This window comes from Actinia tenebrosa, unplaced genomic scaffold, assembly GCF_029948245.1.
Source record: "Actinia tenebrosa isolate PJP-AT-01 unplaced genomic scaffold, QUT_ActTen_1.0 PGA_scaffold8__29_contigs__length_14323225, whole genome shotgun sequence".
In the NCBI taxonomy this organism is placed as follows: Eukaryota; Metazoa; Cnidaria; class Anthozoa; order Actiniaria; family Actiniidae; genus Actinia; species Actinia tenebrosa.
Genome location: NW_028292585.1, coordinates 13845305 through 13856405, shown reverse-complemented (window position 1 = coordinate 13856405; position 11101 = coordinate 13845305). Strand labels below are relative to the sequence as shown.

Here is an 11101-nt window from a genome sequence, read left to right as displayed (position 1 = left end):
AATTCAAGTAAAGGTCAATGTTTTGGCATTTTCCATGGAGATGGCCACAAACTCTTTCTTTTAAGTTTTTCGCCTTTCCACCATAAATACTTACGCCTCCTTCTTCGATGGAGTACAACGCACTTGTCATGGGAATGTTTCTACTTCTTATTGGAATCGTCTTAGAATTCTTTTTGAATTTTCTGCAAGCCATTTGAAAAAAATTCTCCAGCAGTCAATGTGTAGAAGTTGTGTTCACTTTGTTGGCCTGGGCTGAAATGAACTGAACCAACGCAATTACTCGCCTTTTATATCTTGTATGACGTCATACTTCAGAATTAACCAATCACTAATTAAAACTTGGGGAATACCGTTAGCTGCTGGTGACCATAATTTATATTCATCAAAGTGCCGAAAAATATAGTATTTGCATTTTGTCTGATTTTTGTCAACTATAAAAATATTATACTGCAGGATTTTTTATCTAAGTCTGGTTCGGTAAGGATTTCCAATCTCATACGGTTTCTTGTTGTTCTTGAAGTCTTGGTAGAACCATGACTGTGCTCAAATAATGAGGGTACGAAAGCCAAACTCTCAGGATTGTCCGATTTTTCACCACCAACAAAATGTAACGAGCACAACCGACTGTTGTTTGTTGACTCGAGGCTTTCTCTTTGAATTGGCTTAATTACCATGCCTCCCTGCGTCTTTCTTCTTTCGGAATCCGATAAAAACTGAGTTCAGGGTTTCTTTTTCGGTTATTAGAACAACCAGGGGCACAGCAAAAGTCATCTTTACATATGAAAATCCAATATGGCGACTGCCGAAGTGGGTTACCCCCAAGGCGCAAAGCATTATTAGCGATGAGAAAGTAGAGAATAGGACTATTAAAACGACACAATTTTGCGATTTTATTCCATTATTTATTATCTTGATTAATAAAAATCTAATTGATACAAACTACTGAGTCAATACAAATTGGACTTAAAAGTCTCGTATAAGATGATGAAATAACTAGTACAGAAATTTGCATAATATTTTCTAAACCTACTTAAACTGCTTAGTCATCACATTTTATTTTTTTCTCTCTTGGAGCTATGTCGGTACGGAGCTATGTCTACTTCTTCAAAATAAACCAATCATGTGCAACCTATCAGGGGAATTTTTATATTTCAAAAAAGCTCTTAAAATTCGATTGTTTGCAATTAACCAATCACACATGCAACCTATCATCTCTAGAAATAAATGGTATATTCGACTTCAAAAGCATATTACCAATGTTTTGGGGCTCGATATTTAAGTTAATTTAATTTAAATTGGGTTCTTTTTGCGTCCCGGCGGAATCCCGGAGGAAAAATTCTTTTAATATACGGGGGGGGATAAAGATATTGGGGGGGAGGGAATGAATTTTTTTGGGACATGCAAGTGAGGAGAGGGCTCTTAAAATTTGTCATGCATCCAAGTGGGGGTTCTCAATTTGAATTTGAAAACGTTCATGGGTTGTTTGGGAGGCTTCGAAAATTAAGTAAAATCCTAAGGGGGTCCCGTAAAGGAAGAAGGTTTTGAGGCGAAATCTTCATTCCCCCTCTGCATATTAAATGAACTTTCCCTAAAAGGTAAGGTATTTGATCGGATAATACAAGCGTAAGCGTTTTGTTTTCGGCTTTTAGGCAGATAGACTATTATAGACCCAAGATGAACTCACAATTTTTCCCATTATTCGAAGCTACTTTTCCGGCCAGAATAATCTAAAGTGACTTTACAAACAAAGAAGACAACGTTTTCTTAGTCACTTCACTTGATGCAATTTTAATTTGCTCATTGTTGTGACATTTCTAGTCTGAAAAAGATTACAAAATAAACATGTTCCTTTATGCTATGCTATGTCTTATTTTTGCTCGAGCGTACGAGTCGTTGTTACAGTCCTCCTGATTGTTTCCTTTATTTTTGCTGCTGGCTTTTTGCGTTGTTCGCAGCAGCAGGTTTTGGTCTTTTAGGCTTAGTAGTACTGACCAGCTTTCGTGTCTTGGCCGGTTTATGCGATGCAGTTCCTTTGGAGTTCTTAGGTTTCCCCATATCTGATCTGAAAGACTAAAATAAAAATAATCCACTAGTCAATCTTAATTGTTTTTATTCAACAGTGACCTGCAAATATTAATGGCAATGAATAACAACACCTTCGTTTGCATTGTCGGTTTCCAAGAAATCCACTCAGTTCATTGTACCGTGATAGAACTCAGTTGGTGGTTTTCTTTGAAAATGGAAGACGAGTTTAACCTATAACTTTTCTTCCGAATATATTAAGCTTTTGTCGAGTATTGTGTTACACCTTAGAATTTGCATAACATTTATTTATTTATCTAACTTTACCTCAAGTTCAGAATACGAAAAAAATGAAAAAATAAAAAGAATGCAATATGCATTTAGGGGAAGCAAGAACTAAAGAGATAACGGACAGAATTACATTATAGTTCTTGATGATCTTTGAACCTTCTTCTTTCTTCGGACATTTATTTTTGCGAGTGAATTAACGGTAAAAACGAGCAACAATTTAACGCGTGAGACTCTGCTAGCAGCGAACTGTCTTAAAATCAATATTCGATATAGATTGAGACCGAATTACGGAGAAACTTCGAATGTACTATGTGAGTAAAAAAGCTGTATTTTTTTGGTTTAACATTTTTCATAAAAACGATATGTATCGAGGCTAATGTCTCGAATATCCGACATCATGCTATAAACCTTTCCAGGCGTTACGTCTAAGATTGATCTAATGCTTTTTCTTGGAACAGCGTTGCTAAACCCTTGAAACAAACTTCAACAAAAAACGTGTAATAGTCAAATAGACCGAAAAATAAGGAAATAAGATTTATTAACCTCTATTAGTCTACTAACTATTTCACGTTTTAAGTACTACAGTAGTTCGCTTACCTGTAAAAGCTAAAAGAGTAACTCCAATTAAAGCTTCAATATCCAACGCTCTTACGACGCAAGACCCTTTTATGAAATATAACGACAGCTTACTTTCGTATTGTCCAATGACAATCAAGGATTGGACGTCACGTGATGTATGAGTCAGCGCAAAGCCAAATAAGGGACAGACAATCGACCTACGAGGCTAACATAAAAATACAAAAAAAAATGCTACAAAATCGTATACAAACATGGCGGCTATGCGTAACGTAACATGCACATTCTCTAAGGCTGATATTTTCGATATTACCGTGTTAGCACCACGCGACAATGTTTTTGCGATTAGGTGTATAGCTTAATTAAAATTTAGATATATATTTTTTAATACAATTTATTACAATATTAGCATTACTAAGTAGTCTTCTTATATAGAGGGCAGTATAGACTGGCTACTTGCTCCAAGTCTCGCTCGCTATTATTTTCCGTTGCAAACTCGGATTCAAGTAGTGCACTTCCGGTTACGACGGCTTTCCGAGGGGAATGGCGCGAAGGGAAACGTTTCCTTCACGTCCACATGACATCTACGGATGTCGGGGTTTCCCCTAGTGATCGAACCTTCTAGAAACGAAAGGACGCTTATTATAAGGTCAATTTATCTGACAAAATCATCCAATCACATCAAAGGAGGCCAAGGTTTTTACGGGGGTTCACCAATTTTGCATTTTTCATAGACAACGCAACTTCTGTTTGCAAAGCCCACTCTGCAAAAAAGTTAAATTAGTTTTCGCAGTAAAGCACATCGACCAATAACATCATTCAATCCCATCACATAAGCGAAAATACCACGATTACGGTAGTTCTAGAAACTATATATCTATTTTAACACTGTTTTAATTATTCTAGTTTGCTTAGATACTTGATCATGTTGATACTTGGTCTGAGATTCGATGTTCAAAAGTAAACACAAACTCGTAACAAGCAATACAATATTTAATTTCTTACTCAAACTTAAACTTTAGGAATTTAGTTTCTACTCTGTGTACAAGGTATATATTTATGAGCATACATTTTTATTAAATTTCCTTGAAAATAAGGTCTCTTACAATGGGTATTTGTGTTGATGGAAGAGTTGGATCAGAGACGAATCGATGGACTCCGTACGGCCAACTGTCGTTTCTTCGTCCCAACTTGTTTAGGCAAATACCGACTTCTTGTGGCTTAATTCTTCCTAATTTTCACGGTTGTAGTTGTGATGGTGCGTTTTACTACCTCAGTTGTTTGTGCGTTTGATTTTTTTGTTTTCAGAGGTTTGGCGGCGTGTTTCGGTTTGGCTGAAGCGGATGCTCTACTAGTTTTCGCGCCCTTTCGTTGAGCTGGTTTGGACTTGTTCTTCGGTTTAGCCATTTCTGAAAGACAATGCGTCCGTCTTAGAAAAACACTTGACCAAAGCTTATTAACAATCTATCATGATATAACATTATAGATTGCAAAGACCAAGCTATCGCTGGTATCATATGACTTAGAAGAGAATTTATGACCAAGTATATAGTTATCAAGACATACGAAAAATCTAGGGGTTTTCATTCTAAAATTCCACTTGCAACACATTGTCTTTATATATCTTGATATACTGTATACACTTTCGCCTTAATACAATCGAAAAAAATGTTATTAACAAGTTATATATTCTGTGCTTATGGAATTTTATTTCTGGTGCAAATTGGATGATAATTAATTTTCCGCTTTTCTTAGCAGAAAAATATAAAACGAAATGAAAGAGTTTTAGCTTTTAGTGGTTTCTCGTTTGATCGAATAAGGATCACTTACCTCCTGGAAACCCAGTTTTTTTGCAGCAAATTATGAACGTTAGCTTTGAAGCCTTCTTCTTGTACAGTCTTTGAATCGAATACGTTGAGTGGCGCGCTTTTTTCCCCAGTCGAATATTGAGTTACTTGACCTACTCCTACGCAGACGTTCTTATTGTCTGTCACGCAACGTTTCCTTCCACGTGCAGACTCTTCCACAGTCTCTTTCTCGGCCGCGCGAGGGACTGTTGAAGAGTCTACTCCCCGCGTTGGGAGGAAAAAGGTTGCGTGACAGACACTTAGAATGTTTGCGTAACGCAGGGGTTCGCAGAACGTAACGAAAGTTTGGGTTTCCTGTGGTACTGGCCGTTCGATATTTTAAGAAAAAATAAATGTAACGATTTTAAAATCGAATTGTATACTTAACTAAAGCATTTATTCATTTGAAATCCAGTTCATAACATTCAAATACTTATCTTATTACTTATTACTTACTAAACTGTTTTCGGCTTTAAAAAGTGATAAAGCCGCTTGTTTAGGAAATTCCGCTTGCCCTGATTTCATTAGAAAATCTACCATTTTGTGACTTGATTCTACTGTGTTTATAACTCTCAGAGTGTTGGGCAAAATGAACTGAACCCACCGCTTCACAGCGATTTTTTTTTTCTTTTACAGTCGAAAGAGACAGTTTGTTTTTGTTAAAACATTTTTATTTTTTCATTTTCATTTCTCTTAAAATGAATTGTTACATCACGTTTAGATCTTAGTCTTTGGGAGAAAAGTGATGTTAGAAGCTTCTGCAAGGTATAAGCCTGCCTGCTTGCTTTTCATAAGCGGCGATGGCTTCTTCTCTGTCCCCTGGAGGAGTTGGCGTTTTTTGGCGTGCTGCCAGGGCTTTCACATCCACATTTAACACCGTAGGGGTTCCTTATTTCTCGATATTTCTTTCGAGGAGATTTTACGCTCTTCTTAAGAGTCGTTTTTATAGGCGTTGTTTGTTGTCTTCTCTTGGCAAGGCATTTCTGTTTTTGTGGTGCCATTCTGAAGAAGAAGAGAATATTAACGAAATAAAAATATTAAATAAAACCTGCAGCATTGATATAAAGGTTTTCCATCTCTTGAATCTGAATCACATTGAATCTCTTGTGGATATTGAAAGCGGTCGAAAAGATCATTTTAGGCCCTGCTCTTGTCCACCAGCTCATGAAAATGCCGGATACTTTTTGCAAGTAAAATATGCAAGTAAGCATTTTTCTTGTGAATCCGGCTACAAACTTACTTTTTACAAGCTTATATTGCTTTAAAAGCAATGTTTCGGCTCATTAAGTGATAGGCCGAATAGATTTAGGCCCTGCTCCCGTCCACCAGCACATGAAAATGATGCGTTTTCTAAATGCTACGTTTTCGTCTCACCGAAAACGCATAGAAATCTCCGCGTCTATACTTGAATTTTCATAGCGGGTTTTTCATAGCGTCCCAACTAAAGCGGTGCAAAACGCCGATACGATAGCAAATGAAGTTTAGCGTGTCTTAGAGTGATGTTTGGCGTTTTCTTACAAAGAAACCAATCGACATTTTCGTATAGTATTAGTGTGGACGGTTCTATACTGCCTCATTAGAGTTGATCTTGTCTTATAATTTGAAGAATTATTTCTCATTTAACAAAAATATATTAGAAATATCAAAAATAGTTTCATATTGTTATGGATTGGGAAGCAGAACTCTTTAAAACAACCACAAGATGAAGAAAGCGAAGGATTCCATGAATTTCTGCAGCAAACTGCTAACTTATTCATGCATCCCAGTGGAAAAGAAATTCAAGAGAGGCAAATAATCTGAACACTATTAATTGAATGAAAAAGTAAGCTTCTACAGGAAAAAGATAACATTTTCGTAGCGTATTTTAAAATGTCGGCGGATCTATGAAATGCGTCATTAGATTTGACGGTGCATGCTTCATTTTGCAGAATCATTTCTCTTAACGAAAATATCAGGAACCTGTACTGCAAATCTGATTGTGAATTGTGTTTGAAATTGAAGTTTCTTACCTTAGCTGATAGGTTGTAAAAATAAAAATAAAACACTTGTCGTTTACACGAGAAATGATGCAAGTTGCTAGCTTCTACAGAAGTGAAGAATGTGGATATATCATTCATCTCATACTGTATATGAAAGACGTCCACCAACCAAATCCCTAGTTTGAATCCGGGGATTTTCGGGATCCTGGAAGGGACGCCATAACGTAATCCAAGAAAAATGTGCAAGTAAGCATTTTTCTTGTGAATCCGGCAACAAACTTTCGGCTCGTTAAGTAGTAGGCCGAATAGATTTAGGCCCTGCTCCCGTCCACCAGCTCATGAAAATGATGCGTGATTGGTGCTTCTATACTTGAATTTTCATAGGTTTTTCATAGCGTCCCAACTAAAACGGTGCAAAACGCCGATACGATAGCAAATGAAGTTTAGCGAGTCTTTAATGTGATGTTTGGCGTTTCTTAAAGAAACCAATCGACATTTTCTTATAGTATTAGTGTGGACGGTTCTAATCGTGTCTTTTAATTTACAAAATAATTTCTCATTTAACCAAAATATATTTGAAATATCAAAAATAATTTCATATTTTTATGGATTAGGAAGCAGTACTCTTTAAAACAACCACAAGATGAAGAAAGCGAAGGATTCGATGAATTCCTGCACCAAGTTGCTAACTAATTCTTTCATGCCAGTGGCTTTTTCTTACGGGAAAAGAAATTCAAGAGAGGCAAATAATTTGGTGTTTTGATATATACGAATACATAAGTAAGCTTTCACAGAAAAAAAATTACATTTTCGTAGCGTATTTTAAAATGTCGACGGATCTATTAAATGCGTCATTAGATTTGACTGTGCATGCTTCATTTTGCAGAATCAATTCTCTTAACAAAAATATCAGGAACCTGTACTGCAAATCTGATTGTGAATTGTGTTTGCAATTGAAGTTTCTTACCTTAGCTGAAAAAACACTTGTTTTTTTCACGAGAAATGGTGCAAGTTGCTAGCTTCTACAGAAGTGAAGAATGGTGATATATCATTCATCTCATACTGTATATGAAAGACGTCCACCAATCAAATCCCTAGTTTGAATCCAGGGATTTCGGGATCCTGGAAGGGACGCCATAACGTAATCCAAGAAAAATGTGCAAGTAAGCATTTTTCTTGTGAATCCGGCAACAAACTTACTTTTTACAAGCTTATAATGCTTTAAAAGCAATGTTTCGGCTCGTTAACTAATAGGCCGAATAGATTTAGGCCCTTCTCTCGTCCGACAGCTCATGAAAATGATGCGTTTTCTAAATGCTACGTTTTCGTCTCACCGAAAACGCATATAAATCTCCGCGTCCATACTTGAATTTTCATAGCGGGTTTTTCATAGCGTCCCAACTAAAACGGTGCAAAACGCCGATACGATCGGAAATGAAGTTTAGCGAGTCTTTAATGTGATGTTTGTGCAAGTAAGCATTTTTCTTGTGGATTCGACAGCCATTTTGCTTTTTGCAAGCCTATATTGCTTTAAAAGCAATAATGTTTCGGCCCGTTAAGTAGTCATCATATTTTTATCTTAGAATTCGAGGAACATTCCGACGGCTAAACGAAGTCGGTCACCCCAATTTCTTATTTGCTTATTATTACTTCTAGTATGATGTACTTTCTTGTAAAGTGTTACTATTGAATTAAAGTATTTTACTAGTATTAGAAAACCGATGAATTTAGACATCTATCTTTATAGTTTAAGATACGAACTGGAGGTCACATAACTTGTAAAGTTTTCATCCAACACGAAGATAAAACCATAAAACCAGATGAAGTCTAACTGAATGCAAAGTCATTTATGAGAAAGTGAAACAATTTTCAAACGATGTGCAGCTACAGAAAAGGTCTAAAACTATGACAGCTACTTGACACAAACGAGAAATATTATGGGTTGGCCAACTGAATACAGTAACGTTTCGGCCTGATAACTATGAGGGCCGAAACAAAAACAAAGACTAGATGAAGAAAACGAAGGTTTTGGCGGGGAATTCCCCCAAGTTACAACCTGCTTTAATTTATTCATATAATGGCATTTTTTACAGGTACTTGGCAGGTTCACCGACTTCAATTAACTTTTTGGCAAACGTCGTGCTGAGAATCATGACTTAAAACTTTAATTAAACCTGGTTCACACGAGCGCCGCAAACTTAACTCTCAGTTCTGATTGACGTCCTCCAACACTTAATAATTTCACTGTGTTTAAGTTGTTTCAAAACTTCAAAACAGTTGTATTTTGTATCAACCTTTTCATTTGTTTTTGTCAACAGAGCGGTGTATTGCGATGCAGATATTTATTTGCTAGACGATCCTCTGAGTGCTGTAGATGCTAATGTTGGACGACACTTGTTTGATAAGTAAGAAAATGTTATTATCATCGTTGTCATCGCATCTTTACCTTCATTGTCATCATTATCATCAACTGCATTCCACCACAATAACAACCCCAATCTTCCTCATCCAACTACGCCTTCATCGACAACACGATGAGCTACCTAGGGACCACTCATTATTTAAGTCGGGGGGGGATGGAGAAGAACATGGGGGGGGGGGGAGGGAGGAGGGCTCAAATTTTTTGTAGTGGAACATGGGGGCCTTGAAAGGTCAAAAGGAGGATTGGGAGGATTTTTTTAACGATTGAAGGGGGTACCTGAAAAACATGAATACTATTAGGTTGGGGTCTGCAAAATGTCTTGCATCAAAAATATTATCTCCTCCATCCCCCCCCTCCGACTTCAATAATGACTGGTCCCCTAGAACAACTTTGACTGACGGGGGATGTAAAGAATAAGGCTTGTGTGTTTTATTGATAGTAAAATATTGAAGTCGCTAAGCTTCGCGTATCACTATCTCATCCCTCCCCCATAACCTTGCTTATTTAGTAAAAAATATTGGTATTTACGGAAGGAGGAAGACTAATGTAAAAGTAGAAAAATAAGGGGGAGAACAACACTTCCAACAAATTTTATTCACAAGGGCTTCCGCAGTACTCGAACCCACGACCGAGCCATTGGACTCACAGTAGTGAAAGGTGAACATTTTGCCGTTACACTACCCGTTTCAGACAGACAGACAGAAGGCGCATCAGGATGTTTTTTTAATGTCTTTCAGGTGTGTTTGCGGTTATTTGGCTCAAAAGCCTCGTATCTTGGTTACTCATCAGACTCAGTTCTTGAAAGATGCTGACGTTCTCATTGCTTTATCTGAGGTAAAGATATTCAAGGATTGGTCATTGATTAGCGGCGCTTTCATCGAGTCTTGGGTGCTTCCATCTATAGGGTAGACGCTGGAGGCTGCTAAGCATGAAGGAAGCACAAAGTCGCACGAGGCAATTTTTGGATGCACGTTTTCCGCGCTAATTAACAAATCAGAGCTCGCGTTGTATCGTGGCAAGTACATTTATTTGCTCCTGAGTATACTATCAGAACGCGACATTTTTTTATTATTTTACTGTTACAATTTTTTTGTTTATCGTTAGCTTTATTCTGAAATGATTCTGTCATAAAACAGACAGACAGGCAGACAGATAGACAGACAGACAATAGCTACAAACAAGCTGATAAAATATATAGAGTAGCTTATGAACGACCCTGAGTTTGACAGGGTTCGATAAAAGATATCAAAAGGCAATAAGATACTGCTCTTAATTTCTAATGATCGAAGCTGTAAGTAAGTGCTGTGGCATACACCGCTTGGCAATATGGAAAGACACACAGTCATATCATCATTTCCCGTGCCCTGTGCCGCGTGCTACGAAGTCCTACAAAATCTACTTGTTATTTACTGACCTATCATTTCACTCCTCTCTCCCCATAGGGCGAGTGTATCGCTAAGGGAAGCTACCAGGACCTTTGTCGGGCTGGCATCGACTTCATGACCCTCTGTGCCGAAGAAGACGAAGACAAAGACTCTGCCATCGAAGATAGTGTTGAAGATATCAACGCCAGACCTGAATTCAAGCGTCAGTTCAGCCGAAGGTTGAATCTGAGCCGTCAGTTCAGCAGACAGGACAGCATCCCACCCACTGATAAGGTCGAGGTGGTTCGAGGTTCATCTTGTCATCTAAGCCATCGTCTGAGTCAACGTCTGGAGAGCACGTTGTCTGTTACATCAGCTGCTACTGAAGTCTCTGTTTATGTGAGTGTTCAAAATTGGAAAGGATCTACCACTTGAGTAAGACCCCTTGCATGTGACGTCAAAGCAGATTCATCTGGGGGAGAAAACAAAAGAATTCCAATCTCCTGAGAATTGGAACCTATTGTTATGTCCCGCCAGATGGAGTTGCATTCCAAAGTGCTGCAAGGGGTCTATGGTGTATTGATGGGTTGCAAGCATTCC

At 37.7% G+C, this 11101-nt stretch overlaps 1 protein-coding gene and 3 long non-coding RNA genes across 6 annotated transcripts in view; 1 reads left to right on the top strand and 3 right to left on the bottom strand.

Moving 5' to 3' along the window:
• LOC116291563 (ATP-binding cassette sub-family C member 4) overlaps positions 1–11101 on the top strand; it is a 52425-nt gene that overhangs the window by 31889 nt on the left and 9435 nt on the right. For both annotated transcript variants that reach the window (XM_031698738.2, XM_031698739.1), the window contains 3 exons: positions 9034–9120; positions 9875–9971; positions 10580–10900. In XM_031698738.2, coding sequence (XP_031554598.1) covers positions 9034–9120; positions 9875–9971; positions 10580–10900 — 505 coding nt within the window. The remainder of the gene's footprint in view (positions 1–9033; positions 9121–9874; positions 9972–10579; positions 10901–11101) is intronic.
• LOC116291566 (uncharacterized) lies at positions 1760–3210 on the bottom strand. Its single transcript, XR_016118706.1, has 2 exons — positions 2911–3210; positions 1760–2070 (listed from the first exon to the last, which is right to left on the bottom strand). It is a non-coding gene; the product is annotated as an uncharacterized LOC116291566 (long non-coding RNA).
• On the bottom strand, positions 3865–4920 carry LOC148905247 (uncharacterized). The gene is made up of 2 exons (XR_016118707.1): positions 4720–4920; positions 3865–4298 (listed from the first exon to the last, which is right to left on the bottom strand). It is a non-coding gene; the product is annotated as an uncharacterized LOC148905247 (long non-coding RNA).
• LOC116291565 (uncharacterized) lies at positions 5386–8290 on the bottom strand. Of its 2 annotated transcripts, none has more exons than XR_004196593.2 (2): positions 7683–8290; positions 5386–5738 (listed from the first exon to the last, which is right to left on the bottom strand). It is a non-coding gene; the product is annotated as an uncharacterized LOC116291565 (long non-coding RNA). The 2 variants fall into 2 exon arrangements; XR_016118705.1 differs by lacking the exon at positions 7683–8290 and adding an exon at positions 6746–6957.